Source organism: Amborella trichopoda, chromosome 3 (genome assembly GCF_054954075.1).
Source record: "Amborella trichopoda isolate Santa Cruz 75 chromosome 3, AtrichopodaSantaCruz75HAP2 v2.0, whole genome shotgun sequence".
Classification (NCBI taxonomy): Eukaryota; Viridiplantae; Streptophyta; class Magnoliopsida; order Amborellales; family Amborellaceae; genus Amborella; species Amborella trichopoda.
The window spans coordinates 6,931,843-6,956,954 of NC_142338.1; the positions used below are offsets into that span (position 1 = coordinate 6,931,843).

Genomic DNA, 25,112 nt, shown 5'->3' on the forward strand with positions numbered 1-25,112 from the left:
CGTCTCTACACTATTTTATTATTATTATTATTTTTTTTTAACACAGCATTTTGACACCAAATTTTGAGCATTCACTCCTCTCTTAAACTCACATCGGTAAAAAATGTAAAACAAATATTATCAATAAAATAAAATGACTAAAATGCCCCTAAAAGTTTCAAGGGTATGTTGGTTATTTTATTTTACCGATTATTTTTAATATTTATTTAGGTGCGCCCCATTGAGATGATGGAACGTATCAAATTTCATATTCATATAATTTGTAGAAAACAATTAAAAATAAAATACTCTGAAGCATCGAATCTAGATCAAATAGTTAGTGGCTCACTTGATCAAAATTGGGCGGCTGCATGGGGAGAAGTATATATCCTCCATACAATAAGGGAAGTATAGATAGAATCAATTTGACCTTATGCAAAAAACAAAAAGAAAAAGTGTAAGAAAGTCATCTCAGACATATATAATGCTCATGTAGCGTAGTGTATATTTTCTCCCTTGATCAATAGACCTGCTAGAGAGGATTTTTCTTTCTTAAATTTTGGGAACAACCTAAGAATCACTAGATGATTATTCTCGAAAGAATAATAATAATAAAATTCTCACCCTCAAATAATTGGACATAATATATTCAATCTTGAGACGTTACTTTTGTTTAAGTCCATAGAGGGTACAAGTAAGAATCTTTTTTCTTTTTTTTTTGAAAAATTATTAGAAATATACCTTAATTTTGCCTAATTAGAAAAAAAACTCATACTTTCATTAACCTCGTCCACACTATTTTTTTCTCATTTTTGGCCTTTTTTTTTTATCAAAATATCCTTCACGGTAGTCGTATTATCGAGAAGGCATGATGCATCACGATACTTAAAGTGCTATGATGACTATCACATGTTATAGATTCAAACATAATGACTAGATGCATCCCGGTATTTTAAGTATCGTGATGACTCTCACATGTTTTACGACACTTAAAATGTTATTATTATATTGGATAATAATTACGATAAAAAGATTATTGTGACGCTAAAGAGCGTTATTATGGTACTTTAAGTACCATAATGCTAAAGGGCTTTATTGCAGTACTTTAAGTATTGTAATACTATGTTAAAGGCCTTCATGCCCACCTGGCTCATTTAAATGTTTTAATTAAGATTAATAGAAAGTTCAAATATAATCTTGCTCAAAATCTAAAGTGGGCCCCAACAATAATTTCCCAGAACACTGGTCATTGCCGAACTTTGCCATCTGTTTCCTATTCAGAATAAGAAACATGTTTTCTTTTCCTACTTGACAAATTCATAGATCTTCTCAATCCTAAGTTAAGGGAGATTAGCAAATCTTATTTTATTGATTCAGATACTGTACCCTCTCACTTTGTTTCTCTTCCGCCTCTCAGCGTTTGTTGTCCACTCTCTCTTCTTCTGTTTTTGGCTATGAGACTGTGCTTTTGCAGGTAAGAAGAAGGATGACTCTTTTGACGTCGACGTCGACGTCGAGGTCAAGGTCTTGTCGGTTTCTGTTATGTGCAATCCCTTTGACGGGAGTTCTTTACCATCTATTGACATGCCTCAATCCATCCACAATGGCACAATATGTGATGGTTGTGGAGTGCACCCCATAATTGGCACAAGATACAAGTTTGCACAATAAATATGGTAATTTGACTTAGTTTTCCAAGCCTCTCTATGGTAAAATTATATATTCTATTTATTTAAAAGAAATAAATACTATTGTAGCCATCAAAAGAGAAATATAGATGTTTCTTTATTTGAACAGGAAACAGAGGATAAAGTCCGGCAATGACCAAGATTGTACTTGAACTTTTTATTAATATTAAATAAAACATTTAAATGAGTCAGGTGAGCATGAAGTCCTTTAGCATTAGGGTACTTAAAGTATCGTAATGAAACCCTTTAGCATTAGAGTACTTAAAGTATCGTAATGAAACCCTTTAGCACTACGGTACTTAAAGTACTGTAATGATGCCTTTTAGCATCATGATAATTTTTTTAATGTAAATATCATCTAGTATAATAACAACATTTTAAGTGCTGTAAAACATGTGAGAGTCATCACGGTACTTAGAGTACCGTGATGCCTCAAGACATTACATTTGAATCTATAACTTATGATAGTCATCACGACACTTTAAGTATCGTGATGCATCATACCTTCGCGGTAATACAACTATTGTGAATGCTATTTTGGTCAAAAGAATATCAAAATGAAAAAAAAATGGTATGAATGAAGTTAATGAAACTATGAAGTTTTTTTCTAATTAGATAGAAATTAAGGTATATTTATGATAATTTATCTTTTTAAATAAAATTAAAATTAATTTATGGGTTGAAGAGGTAATATCCCCTAAATTTGGGGTCTTAAAGTTAATTTTAAATGGGGTTTTATCTGAGGGAGTAATTGGATAGTATATACTCCCATGGGAGTACAATATCTTTTGACATTTTTTAAATACAGTACCAGTCTTTGGAAGTTTGCTGGGGAAAGGGGTAGACAAGTCACATTTCAATGTAATTATTAGAGAGAAATGAAATAGCCAAAATCAAAATGCCCAATAAATATTTTAAAATGACATTGCAACTGGGTTTATGAAACAAATAATTAATTCTATTTTTCTATTGTGTCTATTTTTTTAAAATAAAATGTTTATATAATTTCACAACCTTTTTCTTTTTTGAGTAAATATGAACTTCATTAAGATAATGAAAAAGTACAATGCAAGGAAGAACAACAAAAATAGAAAAAGGGAAGAGAAGGATTGTACACAAAAGACCAAGAGGGAAAACAAGGAAAGGATGTGATTAAAAGAAAAAGGCGAACCATAACCAAATCTTAAGGTGTAGCCCTATTGGCCAGACGGCCAGTATCCGAATTGAATCCACTAGGTACATACGAGAAAGATATTTGGAAGTCTCTCAGATGAATTGAGATTTTATCCATGAGACCGCTAAGATGCCAAGTGGTAGAATCTGGAGCCAAGCACCATCTGATGACATTTGTCGAGTCTCCCTCAATATACACCCTGAGATATGCAAGATTCAGATTAAGGATGCCCATCTTCAACGCCCACAACTTCGTTTCATTAACCTCACAAGAGTGAATTTTGCTTGGGATCGTCCAAATCAACTCTCCTCGATGGTCGTGGAGAATACCCCCATATCCAGTTGCGAGTCCCTTAACGCTCCCGTCAAAGTTTAGTTTAACCCATCCTTCCTTAAGGGGCTTCCACTCGGAGCTCAGGGGAGAACATTTGGGCTTATAAGTCATAAGGTTTTTGAAGTGAACAAAGAAAAAATCCTTAGGATTAACATGAATGGGCAATGACCTATAGGCCAAAGACAGGATTGACTCTTGAATAGTCAAGAGGAAGGAAGGGAGATCCTAGCTACGGCTTTCGAAAGTTATGAGATTACGTTCCTTCCATAAGTTCTAGAGTAGGGTTGAAACAGAGATCCTCCATAAGTTAGAGCCCAAGGATGGAAGGGGAGAGGGCCAAACCTGTTGAAGCAAGGCATATATATTGTAATGTCTGGGGAGCTCCAATTTATAATAAGCTGTAGCCAGTCACAAAGATCACTAACAAAGGGGCAATGGATGAAGAGGTGATCGATAGATTCATCTTTGTTTTTACACAACAAGCAAATATTAGTAAGGATCATCCCCCTTTTTGGCAATCTATCCATATTGAGAAGTCTTCCCTGGCTCAGAAACCTTAACAAGGTCTTGACTCTGTGTGGGACTTTATAATTCCAGAACTTGGCAATAAGTGGCATGTCCTTAATATATCGGTTTTTGCAGAGAATTTGGTAAAGGGACTGAACTGAGAATACTCCACTAGGCTCCAAGCTCCAAATGATTATGTCCGGCTTCCTTGGGTGGAAACATAAGGCATAGAGTGAGGTTATAAGAGACTGGAATGGCTCTGCGACAACTGAGCCATCTGAGCAAGAGACAATGTTGGCCACAAATTCCTGCTTTTGGATTGATCTATTATACAACTTCGGGTACAAATGTTTCTAGGGATAGTCTCCCAACCTGAAAAAAAAAAAGAAGGAAAAAGGCTGTTCTAATGTTGGAAAATTCTTTAATTGATCACCTTGATATTAAGATATATGAATATGTGAAAAAATAAAAATTTCAAGTTCCAAAAATAGTTCATCTTGCAATACATTATCTAGACCATCCATTTTCAAGATTTTTATATGTTTATAGATTTACTTGATTTGAACTATTTTCAGGATTTTAAAATTCATAATTAAAGATGAAAATGGATTGTAAGGACATGTTACGATTTTTTTACACTAAAATTATAGCTTATGATAAAATTTAGATATTCACCTTACTTGGATTGTTTGACGTCGCAACCTTATACAAACCACACACTTTTAAAAAATATAAATAATATGATATTTCAAAATTGATTACAACCCGGCCTTTTTTGGAAAGTCTTGGCCATTTTTTTCGAATATCAATTTTGTTTTGTACAAAGAGTTCACTGTCTTTTTATATAAATAGTCTATAATAACTTTTATACAAAAATGCCACAATCACTTTTTGCTGTTAGCTATTAAAATGGTGGTAAAAAAACATGCAATTAACCGCTCTCAAAACACAAAATAAATTTTTCCGGACAACTTCGTGACACACCTCCAACAACGTGATTTGAATATAATGCTTGAAGTGTGATTGTAAAATAAAAACAAAGAAACTCCATTGGTATTCCACCCCAAATTAAACAAACAAGAATAATCCAAATATTTTGTCTAAGAACCGAGTGCTAATTTGACTACTAAGAATACCAGTGTTTTAAAGCCAGATAGCCTGAGTGAATCGACCATATCGGTGAATCACGACCAATTTTCCTGGATGAGAATGGGTTAATAAAATAATGTCAAAAATGAAAAAGACTACAATAATAATAAAAAATATATCATGGAAATGAGGATGAGGGTCCGAACAATCAATGTAAAACATACCTTTAAATAGTATCGAGAAATGTGGTTTCAATATCGAAAATCTTTGTGATAGCCTTAAAATATATTTTCATATCTAATTATAAAATTTAAAGCTTAAAAAGTAATGTAGATCGAGCATATCCATGGAATCTTGAAATCTATTTTTAAAAACTTAAAATCTATTTTTTTTTTCAGATTCATGTATTTGATGTTGAGATGGTTAATTTGAAGATATTTGAGCATAAAAGCAACGTCTTCTAGTGAAATTTTTTAGCTACGCTCTAATTTGATTGTTTAGACTTTGGCGCCTAGCTCTTATATACAAACATTTTTTCCTTTTAAAACACTCAATAAAACGGAGGCCATTTCTGTCATTGCTTCAAAAGTTAAGGTTATTTCAGTCGTTGATTTACGTCAATTGAGGTCAATGAAGTCATTTTTCAATCAAAGATAGTGATATCAAAATCCGCCTGAATTACACAGCGACAACTTCGACGATTCATCACCACACTTCTGTCCGTCCCGGAAAGCCTAGAAACGCCTGGAAACCGCTAAACCTTGCCGGGCCGAAAACCATGTAAATAATCTGTAAAATCGCAGTTTTCTACCAAAAATTAAGCCCGGGAAGCCCTAAATTTGTTCCGGAAACGGCCACTGGAAAATCAGAAAGTCCGCCGGGAAATCACTTCCGGCCTGTAAGATGCCTTCAAGTGCGGCCTGTAAGAGGCCGGAAAATTTGGTGGAGGGTCTGAGCTCGAAGGATCCAGGAACGAGGCTTAAGGCTTTGAGAGATTTGAAGAACCAGATTATAGGAAACAGGACTAAGAAGCTGCGTTATGTGAAATTAGGTGCAGTTCCATTGGTGAGTGAGATGCTTGAAAGTGGCTCTGAGTCTGTGGTTCTAGTTCAGGCTATTGCAACCCTAGGTAGCTTTGGTTGTGGTCTAGATGCAGGGGTCGAGGCTATAGTGAAGAGTGGTGCTCTTCCTTATCTTTTCTCTACTCTTGCAAATCCTGATGAGAAGGTAAACCGTGTCTTCAGGTTTTCAATTTATCTAGAGTTCGTGTGGTTGTATTGTGAATTGTGGTTTTCTCTGCCTTTTTTTCTTTTTTTTTTTGTGAGTCGTGGTATTTGCTAATATCGTTTTGCAAAATTTTAGCTACTCGATTGGTAATTGGTTGAATTGCATGAGGCTTTTCTTTTGGAGGATATTTGCTTCTCTCTTTTGTGGTTTTGATGGTTAAGTTTTTCCCGTTGTCATTGTTGCTCTTTGTGAAATTGACTGGTTTTTGGTGGTTTAGAATCCGGTTCAGTATTTTGGAGAAATTAAATGGCAATTGCCAGTTTTCTTGATTCATTAGTTGGACGGTATTTGGATTTTTTTCTCCTTTCTTCTGCTGTACCCTTTTGTTAAATTTCAATTGTATATATTGTTCTTTTTTGTGAAATTTATTGGACTTTTTGTATTACTTGGAACTTGGTTTGATTTGGTTGTAAAATTAAGTAAAACTTCACCTCTTTTTGTAATTAGCTGCTCGTAAATTATGTGTTTACACACTCATATTAGTGTTGTCGTGCATATAGGAAATAGTTTCTGCCTCAAATTTGTTTTTAGATTTAGTGATCACCAAAAAAAATAAATTATATTCTCATTTATGTATATATAGTTATGGAAGCGGTTAATTTCATATAAGCAGAAAATCAAATATGCAAAAATCCCTTATAGGGAAACTGACGGGAAAATATGCCCACGATATTTGGCCTTGATTGTGGCATGTTCGAAATATATTACCTGTGAATCATGCTTAAACCTGCCAATGGAGTGTGGATTGTTAAAAAAAGAAACTGGAGAAATTATTACAAATGCTAGCATTTTCACCATGTAATTTTGCTTGATCACTCTGCTGAAAATTTAAGTTTGCAAGGATACGGCTTTGATTCCTACTACCAGATTATGCACAACATTCGTTGCCCTTTTTAAGTAAACAAAATTATTCTTGATCAATCTGCTAAAGATTACACAAATCTTCTTTAGCCTTCTAGTATAGAATTCCGTGCTCTGCAATTGTACTTGGTGCATAAACCTATTTTTGCTAGGGCTTCTCTCTCTCTAGGTATGAGGCCTCAAAAATTTAAAATCCTAGCAGAAGGTAGATTTTACATACTTATGAACGTGTATTTCCAATGAAGTGTTTATGAGAGGCCATGGACAAAAGCTATGGGCTTGAACGGTACTAAATGGATTTGTCCTTTCTTTCTTGCAGACATTGATTGTATACTATAAGACCATCCACTTTTAGTACAAGAAGGCCACAATAACTATTAGCCATTGGATGTCAAATCCGATAAGTTAAAGTGTTTCACAATTCAAAAACTTCTATTTTGGACTTTGTGTTCAGTCGATGACAGATCCCCAACCACTTGATTTCACATATAACAATAAATGATGATTGTGACCTCCTTATACCAAAAGTAAATGGTCATATTGTATACATTTCCTTTTTAATAAACTCCATCAATAAATAACCTCATATTGTGTAAGGGCCTGAGTTTTTGAAGAATTGTCATTGATAGCCCAGGATGGGAGGTTATTGGGGTGCTTCTGGCGAGGGATAAGCGGCCTCGAGCTTTCTTCTTATGAAAATACCAAATTGATCATGTTTTATCGTGGAGTTATTCCATGGTGATTTCCCAATAGATGGTACAATTTTAAATTGTGTTTCTCTCGATACACAAGAAAATTGCAAATCTGTAGAGATTCTAAATGATCTTTCCCTTAAGTGAAAATGCTGTAACATTTCTCCAGAAAAAAGAAAAAGAGCTGAAATAGAACAAAATTGGATTTGGTTTCCAGAGGTAGGCATCATGCTACTCACAAAAAAGATGTCCAGAAAGAAGTTGGAACCTCCCTGGTGACACCATTGCAATGGATCACCAATGATGGTCAATTCCAAGGAATTTTAACACACAGAGTATACTGCTGCTAGGAAACTGACGACTGCGACTCTGGATGTGATTCCGGGTTAGTTTTTTTAAATATTACATAGCCAAAATAAGGAGGATGGTGAGAGATACAGAGTTGGCGATAATGGGAAAGTACTTTATTTTTGGAATTACCTTATAATGGGTTTTTATAAAATCTAAAAGAGTCCATGTCATTTTTAGCTCTTATGGTAAGTACTTATAGAACAAGTTATGGCCTAGGCATTTAAGTTTATAAATAGATGGGGTATGTGAGGCACTGGAGGTGTGAAGGTATGAGAGAAAGTTAAAGAGAGAGAGTTAGAAATTGGTGTTAAGAGATAGAGAGAGAGAGAGGGAGGTCATCAAGCCATAGAGTTCTAGAGAGAGTGTAGAGATAAAATTTAAGAGTATGTGAAGCCCATTGAGGCGAGGATGTTTGGAATAAAATCACCCCAAATTTCTGTGTATGTGTGCATGATTGATCAAGCCAGCCAACAACCACTGCTTGTTTGTCTTTTTTCAACAAATTTCTCATCTGATGGGGTTAATCAAATGAAATTTAGTGGTTACCAATCAAAAAAAGAAAAAAGAAAAGAAAAGGGAAATTAGTGATCTGACCCCAGAATTTCGACACGAAAACTTTGCTTTATGATCCCTAAGGCTCTTCAGTCGTGATGACTTCAAACACCATTCAAACCTACCTTGCTTCTCTTAAATAATCCAATAGATGCAATGCTCTAAAAAATGGGTCGTGAGTGAATCTCTCTCCAGGCATACCGAGCCTAACTCTAGTACCATACTGTTTTTTTTTTTAAAGAAAAAAAAGAGGAAAATTGTCTCCCATCCCCATCATTAAACGTAAACTCCATACAATGGTTTGCCCCAATGAAACAGATGCCCCTCCATCACTTCAACCCTTGAAGACCTACTTTGATCCACACTTCCCAACCTCCTGGTCCTGCCCATAGTTGCTTCTTGGCAACCTGCCCTAGGACTATCTGCCTCCAAAGCTAGTCAATAGTGTATTCACTGAGTAGCCAAGATCATTTTTCTATCTTCTAGGGTTTGAATGCTATTGGGAAGCATGCTGGGAGACAAGCCTCTGGTATTGTAGAAAATAATAGGTTAGCTTGGCTTGCTTTGAGGAACAAGCATATGGGGATTGAATGCTGATTCGCCAAAATGTAGGTTTCTTCCTACTGGACAAAAGGCCCCAAGTCTACTATCCTTTCATATTTAAAAAATTAAAATGATATTGCCAGAAAGTCATGTATTTTAGAGCTCTATTACGTTAACTGATCAGAGTTGATTATCATGAATCCTGCTTGTCGTGTGATCTTCGGTCCTGCTTCTAAGAAGTAACTGTACAGTCTTTCTTTATTATTTTGGCATCAATGTTATATCCAGTTTTTTTAAAATCCTATTTCACATGGAAATTACGCTATCACAGTCAGAGTACCATGAATCTCATACTTGGCTGCTGCAATAATCAGCACGCATCATGTCAGAAAATTTTGAATGCCATATATGTTTTTCAAATTTTGAATGCCATAGATGAGTACTTTTCCTTTATCATGTTCGATATTGGTGGCTTCCATTTTTACAAAGAGAGTCCTCCAAAATTAGCAGTCACTTGTTGGCCACATTTAATGTCACTTTAATATTCTGTATACTTTCTAAACCTCAGCATTATCAGGATCATATCTTTTGTAAGATTAAGGTTGCATGATCATATTATTCCTCTAAAAGTAAAGCTCTTTTGTAGTTTTCGACCTGTTAGATCATTGCATGCTTAAATTTCTCATTTGGATATGGTTCTGTTTGTTTTCCAGGTTGTGGAGGCTGGTGCACGATCTCTAAGAATGATTTTTCAATCAAAACTAACCCCCAAGTACAACATTCTAGAGGATAAAGAGATGGATTTTCTCTTCTCACTTCTTAATAGCGAGAATGAGACTGTAACAGAACTTGCTGCTAGTATCATTATGCACTCGTGTGAAACTACTGAGGAGCAAAAAGCATTATGTGGTTCTGGGGTTTTAGATAAACTTGCTCTTCTGCTTGAAGGCTCTTCAAATCAAAGGGATGCTAGCTTAGATTCACTGGCATCTGTTGTCAAGAACAATAGGGAAGTTGTCTCAAAATTTGTGGGTCTTCACAATGGAAAAGTCTTGAGTTCTGTAAATGGGTTAACAAAGGACAGATCTCCTCGCACGAGATTGCTTGCTTGCTCTTTATTGATAGCTTTAGGTCGGGCTTGTCCTAGCCAATTGCAAGACATAGAAAGTAAGGCTGATTTGGTGAGGATATTAGTTGAGCTTGTCGAAGAGCCTGGCCGTGCTGGTGATGAAGCTCCTAGAGCATTGGGTGATCTTATAGAAAAGAGTGAAGAGGTGCAGAAACTTGCTTGTTCTGTCAATGCTGTTGAAAAGCTTTGCAAGTTCTTGCATAAAGGTTCAATACAAGCCAAACCTCTCGCAGGAATATTACATGCTTTGGCTGAGCTATGCTCAAATTTGGAGGATAATCGGCGTCTGTTCCTGTCATTGCAGGTGTGTGGACTCATGAGGGAGTGATTTCCTTCCTGTGGCCTACTCTGCTGTTTTGATCATTGGAGAATCACACGGCATTTAATTATCTTTTGTATGATTAACACTTTACTGATCTACATCTTTGCTTTGCGACTAATGGGCAACAAATGTACATGCTGTTGATGTACTTCTACCTAATTAAACTTATTAAGAACACTGAAGAAGAGTTGGCAGAATGTATATTGTTTAAAATAACAGAAAAACTATAGAACTAAAATCCTATATCAGAGGCATTTGAAGTACAAGAGTGGGAGGAAAGGAGGGGCAAAGTTATGGTCAATAATGAGGAATCATTATCATGGTAAATATTGGAGCCCTTTCAATATTTTTATGTGAATAGAAATATACATAGCTTACGTTTAAAGCTATTTGGGGTTATCCAGCTTCAAGTAATTTTTCTTAGATGAGAGGGAAGTATCCATTTTTAAGTATATTGGAGAAACACCAGTGATTTGTAGTTCTTGTCCTGAAAGAAGTCTATGGGAGGTATTTATTCCACAAAAGAAGTCTTTTGGAGGGAGGCAGTAACATTAGGTAGGTTTTTAGTATAATGAGTAAAGATTGCTAACAAGGGATTACAGAGGGAAGACCCTCTAGGAGTATAGATTTGTGGTGCTTGTGTCAACTATGTATACTTAAATGGGTGTCAGAAATTTGGGATGATTTTGGAAGGAATAGTCGCTAATGTCTTCAAAAGTCGAATTGATTGTCCTTTGCTTATGTAACATGCACTGTATAGCGTGTTTTCTTTTTGCTTTTCATGAGATTGTAATTTCGATCTTGTCCACTATTATGGACTAAGGAGTCACTATCTGTCTTTATGGTGATCCTGAGCACATTGGTTGATTATGATCTTTCTATCGGAAGTTTGGGGCCACTGTGAGTATCCATGATTTCATATATGTGTATAGTTCTGATTTCAGTTCTTTTTATAGGGATTGCCCTTGGTAGCTGAAATGCTTAACCATGAGTCTGTTGGAGTGCGTATTGCAGCTTGTATCTGCATCAGAAACATATCCCGTTCTGTCAAGGTTGATATTAGATCTCATGGTTTGTTTATGTTGTTTGAAATTATGGGTTTTTGACTTTCTAATAATGAAATTCTTATTTTCTCTTTATTCAGAACTTGAGTGATGGTCTTACAGATAAAAGCATTGTTATCCCTCTCATTCATCTCTTTGATGATCCATCTATTGAAGTACAGGTATGCTGTCTCTTACATCTATGTCCTCTGATCCCATGAAAGTATTGAATTCTCATATGTTGGTAAAGATTCCTGGTGTATTGGATTGTCATTTTTTTTTTGTTTCTATAATTTTGTGATTTAACTTTATTGTGAAATCAAAGTCGCATGTTCTCGTTTGAGGAGAAATATGTCTCTAACGTTTCTCTCTAATATACAATAACGTCAGAACTCAATGATCGTGTCTCACAAATGACAATTAAGTTTCTGAGAATTTTCTAAAGACTTTTGAAATTGTGTTGTTGTCTCATCGAGTCTTCTCTGTGGCATAACGCTGAAGAGTGTCAAATATATGTCTTCTGCATGCATTGAGATCATCTGCCTTTGACTCATATACCTGGGTTATTCTCTCATCTTCCTGCACTTATGTGTGCTCAAAACAAGAGTTCCATGTAATTTTCTTTTTGGTTCCTAAGCAAATAGTAGTTCCATCGAGATTGCTTTACAGTCGTAAGGTGTTTTTACATATTTATCGAGCATGTGAAGGTCGAATGCCATCATATATGGGAGTAGTTTATAACAGGCTTTATGATGTAGCTAGTGTTTTCCCTTCTTCTTCTTTTTTTATTTGTGGTTAGGGTTTGTTTTGTTAAGAATTAGTGCGGTTAGTTTGCTATTTGAATTTTGTAAATTTTATGAGTATTTATGCAATTTATGGCCCTTTATGGCTCTTTGGAAATCTCTATCCTAGATTTGATTCATATCTTGGATATGTATCTTCCAGGAGATACATATCTTTGGATATATTGGGTAAAAGAGATCATCTAGGTGGAAACTAGGCTTGGCAAATCGGTTTTTGGGGTCACACTTTTTTCAATGTTAACCATGCCCTTTCTCTCTTTAACTGCTTTATCTTTCTAACCACGCCTTTTCTCTCTAACTCCAGAGTCTGTGTTCCCTCTCTATAGATCATCTTCCTCTAGACCTCTCTCTCTAACCGTGCTCCTCTCTATAACTCCTGTCTCTCAAATTATGCTCTTTATCTCTCTAATCATGCCTTGCGTATCTCCAATTCCACTCTGTTTAGCTATGCCCTTTGTCTCTCTAACTGTACCCCGTCTTTCTTTTACTTCTCTCTCTAACTGTGCCGTCTCTCTCTAACTCCTTCCTCCAACTGTGCTTTTTTTTCTCACTAATCCCACTTTATCTAACCGTGCCATTTCTCCAATGCTAATCTCTAATTGTGACTTTTCTCTCTGACCGTGACCTCTCTCTCCGAATGAAGGAGAGTTTATGGGGAGTAATAAAGGAGGAGAGGAGAGGGGCAAATAGACCCCTTAGCTTGCTGATTGATAATCTCCGTGATGTGACATATCCTGGATATGCAAATTCCAGCTTTTTTTTTCCTTTTTCAGTAGGGCCAATATCGGCACATCCTGGATATGATTCCCTTTGTGGGTTAGGATAGAATAGGGGGACCAAAGGAGTGCCAAACACAATTTTTTGGGTCATGTCCTGGATATGCAATTCTTGGAAAGGGATCTCCAAGGATTCAAACAGGCCATTAACATTGTAGAGGTTCTAAAGGCCAATTACTGTATTGTTTTAGAGATTTTTAGGATTTTTTAATAGTTATGTTTTCTCTTGTGAAGAAAGAAGAGGAATGGAAAAATATTGATTTTTAAAAGACCTTGAGTTTCTTGGTGGATTTTTCTTGCAAACCCAGGGAGAACATATATTATTGCATTCCTATATTCATTTTATTTTTTTTACTTTTTTCCTCTCTCTCTTTCATCAATTTGTTATTAGAGCCTCAAGAGATCTACAACATGATGTCACCAAATCTACATCCTATAAACGTAGACAAGATTTATCCAATCATGCACATGTGGATCTAATATTTGAGAAGTTTTCTAAGAAATTATGAGAAGGCATGCAAGAAATAATTGACTTATTAAAGCGGCACATGGAAGAAGAATGTCATGGAGATGTGGATTATCTAACCTCAAATCCAAACATGAATTAAACATCATGACAAAATCTAGTAGTTGATCTTGTTGTATTTCATGAAAAGGAAGTTGTTGAGCATTCAAGAAATCATGGCATCAAGATTGATCACCGAATTTACATGTTTTCATGGTTATAACACAACTTTGTGGATCAAGCTTAAACATCGTGAGTTCTTTGCGGAAAAGGTGAAAATTTCTAGATTGAAATAAAGAAGAACGTGAAAGTTCCTCAGGGTTGAGGATGAGCTTCTCCCAACCCCTGGATAGTGGTTAGGTTTTATTTTTTGATGTGATTATAATGTAGAAGAAATTGAGGGAACAATAAAATTAACAAAAAACCAAGCCAAACACAAGCAATTTTGGAGAAACCCTAAGGCATTCTTCCACCTAGGACTCAAGCCTTAGGCCCTAAGGCATTCTTTCACTTAGGACTCAAGCCTTAGGCTTCTTTTACAAGACAATCTTTTTTTCCTTAAAGAGGAATACATGAATGACTCTCCAGCCCATCCATGCCATTATTTATATTGAAAAATTATTGTTTTGGACAATATTTATCCATAAAACTAACTTTTGTCTAAAAAGTCCATAGAATTCCTAGAAACTAAAAAACCCTAGAATTAAACCCTAAAACTAAAATCAAAATATAAATCATTTAAAATGGAATAGAAATTAAAAATAAGTATATTTTTTCCCTCCATCGTTCTCCCCTTGTTGGAGAAAACTCGTCCTCGAGTTTTGAAGTATTCTAAGATGAATTCAACATCAAAACCACATTCTTTAACCTTCTTTTTCTTCGTTGGCTCAAATATTATTCAAGTCAAAAAAAATTCCTCAAGAAATGAGTCTTGATATGCATATTGAGGAATCCATGCAAATTTATCTAATTCAGGTAGTTATTCCTGAACTCTCATTGGAAATCATGTAAGATACATCAGGGCCATAATTTGCGGTTTAGACGACCACATTTTCACTACACTACTTTGATTCCCATGCCCTAAATTTGTTGAACGCCCCAGCTCTTAAATATTGATGAGATATTCAAAGGGCATGATTTTGATCAGTCCTCCTGCTGCTTTCTATCCATATTCTTCCCCCTCTTCCAAAAGATCGTCACCATTATCTTGAACCTTATCATAGATCGGATCTCCTAAGAAATCTTGTTCTTCATCTGAGTATATGTTGAAGATTGGTGATGAATTCCAATCAACAACTTGTTGACTTTCCATGTAGTCTATGTCAAAACAAAAAATATCATCCTTCAAATCGAAAACCATAGAGTGATGTTCATCACATCTAGGTCTTTTGTCATTATCCTCATCACCCGACTCCACATGTGGAGCGCGAAAATGAAAAGGCTTGTACTCGAGACCCTCTTGGGCTGAAAGATCACCGTCTTGCCCATCGTGGAGGCTCGCGAACTGCTATGCTAGCTGTTGTACTTTCAAGTTCCTCATTTTTGTCATCGATAGGATCATGGAGTATATCTACGAAAATCCCCTTTCTATGGTCCCTTTTCGCTGCCATGGGTTTGCGAAATCACAAACCCTAGGTAAATAATCAACAAAAAACTGCTGAAATTAGCAAAATTCAGGTTGTTTTGACGCAACTTTGGCCAAAATCAGTAAATCCTAGACCCCACTATGACTTCCCCTCTTTGTTGTTGACCTAGCTCACCAAAACGAGTGGTGCTAAAGTAACTTCCGTACTTGCTACAGTACATGTTGTACTTGCTACAGCGACTGCGTGTAGATCGCGGGCTCTGATACCACTTGATGTTGGAGAAATTGAGGGAACAATAAAATTAATAAGAAACAAGCCAAACACAAGCAATTTTAGAGAAACTCTAATGCATTCTTTCACCTAGGTCTCAAGCCTTAGGCTTCTTTTATAAGACAAAGTCTTTTATTTCTTAAAGAGGAATACATGAATGACTCTCCAGCCCATCTATGCCCTTATTTATATTGAAAAATTATCGTTTTGGGCAATATTTGTTCATACAACTAACTATTGACCAAAAGGTCCTAATTTAAGTAAAACTTGAAACTAAACTACCTAACTTTAATTAAAATATCTAAAAAGCCCCTAGAATTCCTAGAAACTAAAAAACCCTATAATTAAACCCTAAAACTAAAATTAAAATATACATCCTTTAAAATGGAATAGAAATTAAAAATAAGTATAATTTTTCCCTCCATCAGATTAGGGCTTGTTTTCTTAGGAACGAATAAGATTAGTTTGATCTTTAATTTTATAGTTTTTGGGTTTATTTAAGTCATTTCATGTTGTAGAGATTCTGAGGACAATTATGTCCTTTATTTTTTTTTGAGATTTTTAGGAATTTTCTTTGTAAATTACAAAATATATGAATTATTTTAAAGAAAGGGACAAACAGAAGAAGCAATGTTGTTTTCTTGTAGTGCTTGTGAAGAGACACTGAATTTGGGCGTTTCCCTTGCAGTCCTAGAGAGAGGGCCAAACCTCTCAACCTTTTGGGTGGTTCCCTCACAGATCTAGAGAGAGGGTATATTCTCTTAATCTCCTATCGTTTTGTATTTGTTTACTTTTTTGTTTTAAATCACTCATTCCTCTGCATCATGTTGTCGCACTCACTCGTATTTGCTCAGAATTTTGGGTTGTTTATTTGTTTATTTAATAAACTACCACCTATTGATTTGAATATGCCAATATGAGTGGGGTTAGTGAGCTATCTTATGTACACATCATAATTATGTAGACATCATAGTTCTGTGATCTTTTAGCATATTTTTATATTTTAACTAAATATCATAGACATTATTGAATGAAAACTAAATGTGTATGCTCTTCCTAAGCTTTGTCTTGTAGTTGACTTGCTCTCAAATGTCATATTGAATTGGCAGAGTCTGGTATATGTATTTGTATTTTAACCTTCTATGTATGTTGATTCTGAATTCTTTCATTTATAGTTGGTTCACATAATTTAATGGTATTTTTAACCTGAAGTTCCAACTAAAGCTTAATTTGAATGAGTTGGAAGATGTAAACTGGCTCTTTTTATTAGCTACAACCACATCTTGATCATCATTTGTTGGAACTAGTAATGCATCCCGTCTCTTAGGGACTTGACTGTGAGCTGGTCCATCTAAGTAAAATTTTACTTTCAGGTTGCAGCTCTTGGTGCCACTAGCAACATTTTAGTTCATTTTACCACTCACAAATCAATTGTCTTTGAATGTGGAGGTGTTAAGCAACTTGTTAAGCTGTCCAGTTCGATGGTTTCAGAGCTCAGAGTAAATGCAGTCTCGGCTTTGAGGAACTTGATGTTCCAGGCTGATAAGATGTGCAAAGAAAATATTATGTTGGAGCTGACTATATCTACGTTGGCAAGCCTGATATGTGGTACTGTTCCTTTTTTAACTTGACAATAAGAAATCTTGATTCATTAAAGAATGAATTGTGCTTATCTTTTTTCCTGACTCAATTATATTTATCCATCTTACAGATCCAGAACCATTTGTCCAAGAACATGCATTGGTTCTTCTGCGTAATCTTGTGAATGGAAATGTTGACTGTATCAATTATGTGTTCGCAGAGGATGGTCTCATAATAAATGCTGTTACGAGGCAAGTATGGAATGCCTCCAGTGTTGGAATCTGCATTCAGGTTGGTAACTACTTAAGATTTATGTCATATTGTAAGAGTTGTTTGTAACTGGTTTAGAAAGAGAGGATCTATTTATGTTTTTGGAGGGGAGGGTGACAATCTCATTAATCAAACTGAAATTACAATATGAAGCAAAACAATGTGGAACCAAATAGAGATAATGAGAGATCATCTTCACAACGAGGACTAGCTGAAGATAACCAAGAGATTTGAAACCCCCACCTCTTCCTTCACCCATACATAAGCCACCCCATTCATGCTATGATCGACATGGAAAAACAAAACTATATATACATCCTCCACCAGATGAGGTGGGCCTTACCTTCTTAAAGCTTAAGTTGCATATACCCAAGGTTCACCTTGGTCTAATTGGATACTAGTAGGCCTGAGAAGTTCTCCTGCCTCTAATTACTTAGAAGGTTCCTCACATTGTTGTAAAATGCAGCCACATCGCCGCATAGAACAATGTGCTATGCACCCCAAAGTTCATCACATAGGGGCGCACAATTTGCTATGCACTGCATCCCATTGCTTATGCGGCTGCATAGCACATATGCACCGCATTGCTCATGGGCAAAAATAGTGACCACGCGCATGGGTATTTTTTTCAGAAGACATCGTATTATCATAATTCATAAACATCCAAAAACCATAATCACAAACTTGCAATTGCGAACTCCAAAGCAAAGATATATACAACCACTACAAGGCTATGAAGAGTTCAAGAGTCAAGACAAATCATAGAAGACATTAGAAATCAAAAGATGATCTAATCAGCTTTTAGCACTCAAGTCTCAAGCCTCAATCTCAAATCTCAACCCTCAAGTCTCAATCTCAACCCTCGATATGTTGACAAATCTATGCTCAAACTTCTTCAAAACAACGCCCAAGCTAATCCCAATCAACCACCCAACCAACACCTAGAGAAAATCGACAATTTTTTTTCAAACAAATTTCCACCATAATTTTCTTCCTCTTCGTTTGATCCAAAACAGCAACATTTGTGGTTGTTTTTTGCGTTTGGGGGGGTTTAATACCCCCCGAAATAGTGACCACGCGCATGGGTATTTTTGGTCAGAACATGGATTGATTCCTGTACAGGATGAGGTTATAATGGATTAATTTCATACCATATCTCGATCAGGTTGTGCATGCTTAATACTCTTCAGTATTGTACACTGCTTGGACCCATTCCAATCTATATTTTGATAAAAACCCAACTTAGACACAACCCCAAGAAATATGACCAATATACTCTCCATATGTATTTACAGGCAACACTTCTCTCCATCATATTCATGACACGAAACCATGACTAGTCCTCTTTTCTTGTAATCCCTTTTCCGAGACCTCATCTAGCATGTCTTGCAAACCCTTGCCTTTCTGAAGACTATATCATTTATGTGTGTGTGTGTGCGTGCGTGCGTGTGTTACCATGCGCGTGTGTGGGTGCGTGCGTGTGTGCGAGTGGGTGCGTGCGGGCAGGTGTGTGGGTGCGTGCGGGTGGGCGAGAGTGTGTGCGCGTGCACATGTGTGCGTGCGTGCAGGCAGGCTGGTTTGTGCGTGTGCGGCGGACATGCGGGCATGCAAGTGAGTGCGGGCGCACACGAGTATATTTCAAGAACGGAGGTTTTGAAAGGAGGGGGAAGGAGAGGGTCTAACTACCACTTCATTTGCCAAAGAATCTGCCATGCTTCTTGTTTTAGAAAGAAAATGTATGGACGATTATTAGGCGGGGAATCTGGATCTGGCAACATTGGCAATTCATTCTCAAGACCTCAGAAGAAAATTTCACTTTTTTAATGCTTTTAGATAATTTAGTCATTTCCTAATTTTTTAAAAAAGTTTAGTTACTAATTGCAAAAAGGGACGCAGTTGAGTATATCTCAAGAAGGGAGATTTTGAGAGGGGGAAAGGAGATCGTCTAATTCCTACTTCTCTTGCCAAAGAATCTGCCATGCTTCTTGCTCTAGAAAGTAAATGTGTGGGCAATTATTAGGCGGGACTACATGGAATCTAGACCTGGCAACATTGGCAATTCATTCTCAGGACGTCATAGACGAAAAATTGTCCCTTTTTTAATGCTTTTAGATAACCTAGTCATTTCTTAATTTTTGAAAAAAGTTTAGGTACTAATCGCAAAAAGGGAAGCAGTTGTTTGCCTATATGAGCATGGAAATGGTTTCTTTCAAACACTATGATTTTTTCCTTGGGCCAAATTTTACCTGGTTCAATCATTGATGGCTGAATCCTATCAATGTGTAATGAATCATGATTGAATTCCATTATAATGGAAACGCTTATTCTTTGTAAGGTTATTTTTTTGGTATATGATTCTGCTCATCCCTCTGGAGCAACACTGTTTAATTCTCCTCTTTTGCAGGGGATTTATGTGCTCGCCAATATAGCGGCTGGTGATGAGTTCCACAAGGAAGAGGTTATGCGTATTCTTTTTCCTCTTCCAGAGGATGGGCGCAATCAGTCCATTTTGATCAAATTTTTGCAGGACAGCAGCTCCCCGAAACTGCGGGTTGCTACCCTCTGGTGTATCATAAACCTATCTCATCTGGATAGTCCTGGTGCAGTTGATCGGATTGCTAGAATACGTGGTGCGGGGATAACTTGTGCAATAAAGATCATGGTCAATGATCCTTGTTTGGATGTAAAGGTGACATCTCTCTCTCTCTCTCTCTCTCTCTCTCTTTCTCTCTCTCTCTCTCTTTGTCGCTCTCTCCCTCTCTCTCTTCCTTCTACACAAGAAAAAGTAGCCAATGTTGGTCTGTTCACAGTTTCGGGCAAAGATGGCCATGGATCAACTTATGGCTTCTGGGAATTGATGTCTATCTTCATTCACAGCCCAAAGTGTTGGGTCCTTCTTTGGGCGCAATTGGTGACAACTGGCCAAAGTAATCTCTGGTGAGTTGAAATATGGTAATAATGAATTTCACCCTAATTTTGATTATCCTGTGAGATTATGATGACCTTGGAAATGTCTTATTAGTATTTCAAATCGTCTGTATATTTATAGGCACAGACAGGCACATTGTATAAGGATGCAATGCAGCACATTGCATCCTGCATCACATCCAATTATGGTTTTCCATATCATTTTTCTCCCATCGACACTGTTTTATACCTTTTATAATGCATTTTCTTGACCTCTTTTGATTTTTTGTTTACTGTCTTTTGCATTATTATGGTATCTTCAATTATGTTCTTGGTTTTTTTTGGGTACTCGATTTCTCTTTCATTTGATAATGAACAACTAAGTTCTTTAGTTCACTGTGAATCTATTATAGAGCACATATTATAGAGCAAGGTTTAAAAAAACGGATCGGTGACTCGAATTAGTCACACCAATACCCGTGTCGGATCGGGGTATCGGTGGATTGGATTGGAGAATCGGCCGAATGGGCAATTTTTGTCCCAAATTTTTTTCAAAAAATCACTATAAATCTCTAATATATATATATTTTTAGTTTCTAAAAGAAATTAGGAGTGATGCATTATGTACTTTCATTACTTTGAAAAAATAGGTGAACACTGAGACGTTTTCCTATGTGGATGTGTATACAATTATTAATTATAATATAATATTACATCAAAATAATTTAAGAATACTAGAGAACAATTCTATATTATAAGGTTAAAAAAATAATTTTGCATATAGAACATATTATTTTTTAAAAAATACTATTACTTCTCAAAAATCTAATTTTTTAATTTCTTAAAGAAATAGTGACATTTGTATTATGGTTTTTCATTATTGTGTAAAAAATATGTAAATACTGAGAACCTGTCTCTTATTGAGTGTTTGTTGTCTATTACATTTATTTTATAATCAAAATAAAGTCTAAAATGCAACATGAAAATAAAATAAATCTCTCTTATTCAATTTATTTATTGCATTATTGTATTAACTTAGGATTTTGATTTTTAAAAGAAGTTCTATGGTACAAATAATGGAAGGGATGGTTAGTAGAGAGAGAGAGAGAGGTTATTATTAGTAGTGCATGAAATTAGCCTTTAGAAGGCATTATAAAGACTAAAACACAACAAGGGTAGTTGTTCACGTAATTGAAAGTTGTTGCCACAAAGAAGTGGCACTGTTCCCTATGAAGTAGGGTGGAGCGTGCTCTGCTCTTTTTGTCGGCCTAGATTTCGAAAACCAATGCCGTGTGGCATCATATGCTAGCAGAACAGGTAGAGATCCGTATCTAAATGACACGTGGCGGTGTATGCTAACAGAACAGGTAGAGATCCGTATCTAAATGACACGTGGCGGTGTATGCTAACAGAACAGGTAGAACCGGGTACAGATCTGTCTGGACGGCTGGATCCTGATATATTCTGGGATCCAGGACGGATTGGACGATACCCCATCCGTATCGTCCGATTTCGGATCGGGGCAACAAATTTTGAAACACTGATATAGAGTAAACAACTACAAACCATATATAAGCTAGACCAGCAATCATTGAGGTGGTTTGAAGCTTTTTGGATGCTTTAACTATCTTTCATCGATGATGAACAACTGTTGCTTCCTTCACTATGAATTTATGATGGAAGGCATAATATAAACTAACTGCACACCATATAAAGTAGACCAGCAATCGATGAGGTGGTTTGGAGCTTCTGCTGATCAAGTCCTGTTGAGTCAATCCTTTTCTAGTCAGGTAGTTTACAATTGTCCTCACTAAGAATGCGACCAAGGTAAACGCTTCCTTGATTTTAGTTTCTGCATCCTTAAAACACCATGCTATGCTAATTTCATGCACTCTACTTTTTGAATCGCCTGCGGTGCTGTAGAGACTTTTTGAGTCCCCCTAACTCATTCATCATTCATCATACTGGACATCCCACATCTGCTCCAAAACTCTCCCTGAAATTTCTAATTTGCTCATGACTTTCTGGTGCCATGTCCATTGTAACCCATGTTTAGCCTCTCTGAGCCCTTTTAATTTAAAGCCATTCCTCCTCTTCCCATTTTCTGATGATTTTCATTTTTCATGACTTGAAAAGAATACCATTTCCTGGCTTTAGTCAATACAGTATTCTAATGTAGATCAAGTTTGCTCGTCTGAAAATGATGACAAATACCCTTAAGAACATGCTATTCATGAATTTATGTTGACCTTAAGGCTTCAGAGATTAATGACTAGTTGAGACAATATCATTACAAAAAATTCTTAAAGACCTTATGCTAATAAAGTACTATGATTGCCTTGTAATTTTAGTTGTAGGTTTAGATGTGATGCTTCCTATTTGAGTCTTTTGAGACGATGCCATGTTCACACTGAGCTTTTCTCTTTAAAAAAATGTGTATTTTCTTTTTATAAATTTTATCTTATTATATTGCAGAATTCTTTTAGTTGCCCTCAGTATATTATAAAAACTCCTGAGGCCAACTGGGGCTTCAAACATAGCCCAGAAATTTACCTTTCTTGGAGTGAGGTTTGTGACAATTTGTCAACGGCAAATTCATCCATTAAGCTTTCCTGCAGGGTTGAAGAACAGTGGTTTTCTTGGACTTGGTTTCTGCCCATTGCACTTGCAAGCCTGGCCGCCTTTAACTTTCCTCGAAGACAACTGAGAAACTCATGCAGGTTAATGATATCATGGATCTTGGTTCCATTTCATGTTTTTACAACTATATTGGATTCTGTTCGTTCAGCAGAAGTGCAGTCAAAGAGTAGTAATTACTGAAGGTGCATGCATTTTCCCTGTAAATTTAGTGTATTGTAACAATTTCAAATTTAGGACACAATATGCAGTATCGCTAAACTCTTCCCATTGTATGTATTCATGTGCTATGGATTGTTAATAAGCTGGGATGGGTAATTTTGTTACATTCACCTGGGTGCTGCTTTTCAATTGAAGCTCATAGATATAAAATAGTGAAGACTTGTCACCTGAAGTTTCACATCTCTCTCTCTCTCTCTCTCTCTCATGCCCACACGCACATATGTCCATTGGCAACAAATTGACAAGCACACTGTTCTTCACTGCATCGAAATATACTTATTGAGTGTGATAAAGCCAGTTGGTCTCATCCTTTGTTTGGGTTGGTTAGCTGGGAGATGCTGTGAACCTTGAATCACAATTTTTGTTTGGGTTGGTTAGCTGGGAGATGCTGTAAGCCTTGAATCAGAATTTTGTTATTATTATTGGATAGTTCAGTGGTGGGAATCGAACTTGAGATGTAGTATTGCTTGATGTTTACTACTAACCACTCAGATCGGAGCCCAACTCGTTGCATCACAACTTCATTGCCTAAAATTGACGCTTGGACATCGGAGCACAAATTGGGAGATGATTTGCACTGATGTTGGAGGTAGAATGTCTAGCTTTTTATCTTAGACCAACCCATTATGCTTGGTGAGTGATGGTCCTCTAGTGTCATCTCTATCCCCAATTCAGCTCTGGCCATATGATTTCAAGAATGATTGTTCTCCTCCTTTTCATATCTTACTACATACACTATTAGGTCACATATGTCGCAAGAATAAATAGATACCTCATTGTTAGAGAGAATGTAGGGCACAAAAATGGAGTTTAAGATATAGAGGGTAACATTAAATCTTGAGACAGAGTTAATGGATACGTGATCTTTCTCCTATGTTCCCTATATCATCTTACTATCATCTATCCGAAAATCTCTCTCCAATACCAAATAAAATTCCTAATGTCCTCCTAAGTGTCGCGCTCTTATATCTGTCCTCTAAACTTCTATCGTGATCCTCACGTCTCTTTAAATCATTCAACATGTACTTAAATGAAATGAGACAGCTGGAGGACATGGGAACATAACAAATTAGTTAGGATAAATCTCTAAATTAAAATAATGCAAATAATTCCTTTCCTTTTTTTCATTTTCTTTTTACCAATTTTTTTTTGCATATTCCAAAATCGGATCTTCTAATTCTTTTGTCATTTTCATTTTTGTTGGTTATTCTTTAGTAACTTTCTTTTTATTTCTAATACAAAATATTAAATCATCCAATTTTCTTTTTTCCTTTTCTAAAATAATCTCTTCCAGTCTCTGATTTTATAAAAAACTGGAAAAATACAGATGATCCATTTTTTATTTTATGCAAAAAAATATTATAATATATTAGTAAGATTTTTTTTTTGTCTTTTTTTGCAAACTATAATATATTATCTGAAAAATAATACTAATGCAAAAAATCCTATTTTTCAGTATTTCTGTAAATAATATAATTTAAATGATAATATATTCGTAAATATATTCTTGCCAAAAACAAAAGTTATTACGTACTCCGTTACATCATTTTTCTAATATAATGCAAATATTTTATTTCGTTCCTTTTCATGCAAACAATATAATTGTAAATATATCTTTTTTTGAGAAAATAATTTATGATAAAACATAATATAATAAAGTTTGTCATTTTTTTGCATTCTCTTTTTTTCCTTATTACATTTTCCAAAATTCAAATCGATATTGAAGAAAAATAATTTTCATTTTTTTACACAAATTGTATTTCTTTTTTTTATTTTTTTTAAAAAATATTTTCAGTTCATCTTTTATTGTTGGTCTAATAGAGGTTATTAAATTTTTCCTTAACTTGTCTCAAGCCTGAGTAAAAGAGGTGAATTACGTTAGGTAGGCAGTCCGTCCAAAACTTTGTTACATTTTATCATGACTCATGACCTTATGACGAATGGAGGAACAAAAACCATGCAGCTAACCTCAAATAATTGAGATAAGGCTTTCATGATGATGATG

The 25,112-nt window shown here is 35.8% G+C and overlaps 1 protein-coding gene across 2 annotated transcripts; it reads left to right on the forward strand.

Annotated features, from left to right (window-relative positions):
* The first annotated feature begins 5,394 nt into the window (after positions 1-5,394).
* LOC18428987 (ARM repeat superfamily protein) lies at positions 5,395-23,279 on the forward strand. Of its 2 annotated transcripts, XM_088863168.1 has the most exons (10): positions 5,400-5,997; positions 9,770-10,489; positions 11,464-11,559; positions 11,652-11,732; positions 16,179-16,241; positions 16,864-17,098; positions 17,202-17,362; positions 19,746-20,030; positions 20,152-20,278; positions 22,867-23,279. In XM_088863168.1, exons 1-5 carry the CDS (start codon positions 5,674-5,676, stop codon positions 16,182-16,184), a joined length of 1,227 nt encoding a protein of 408 aa, XP_088719294.1. In that variant the 5' UTR covers positions 5,400-5,673; the 3' UTR covers positions 16,185-16,241; positions 16,864-17,098; positions 17,202-17,362; positions 19,746-20,030; positions 20,152-20,278; positions 22,867-23,279. The 2 variants fall into 2 exon arrangements, with proteins under 2 accessions (XP_011621434.1, XP_088719294.1); XM_011623132.3 differs by lacking the exon at positions 16,179-16,241 and having other exon boundaries at positions 5,395-5,997.
* Positions 23,280-25,112: the final 1,833 nt, after the last annotated feature.

Bases quoted from the DNA above. Each gene is read 5' to 3' on its own strand.
- LOC18428987 (XM_011623132.3), top strand. From the start codon at position 5,674: ATGCCTTCAAGTGCGGCCTGTAAGAGGCCGGAAAATTTGGTGGAGGGT. The intron at 11,560-11,651 runs GTTGATATTAGA...CTCTTTATTCAG, and splicing joins ACATATCCCGTTCTGTCAAG to AACTTGAGTGATGGTCTTAC. The intron at 17,363-19,745 runs GTTGGTAACTAC...CCTCTTTTGCAG, and splicing joins GTGTTGGAATCTGCATTCAG to GGGATTTATGTGCTCGCCAA.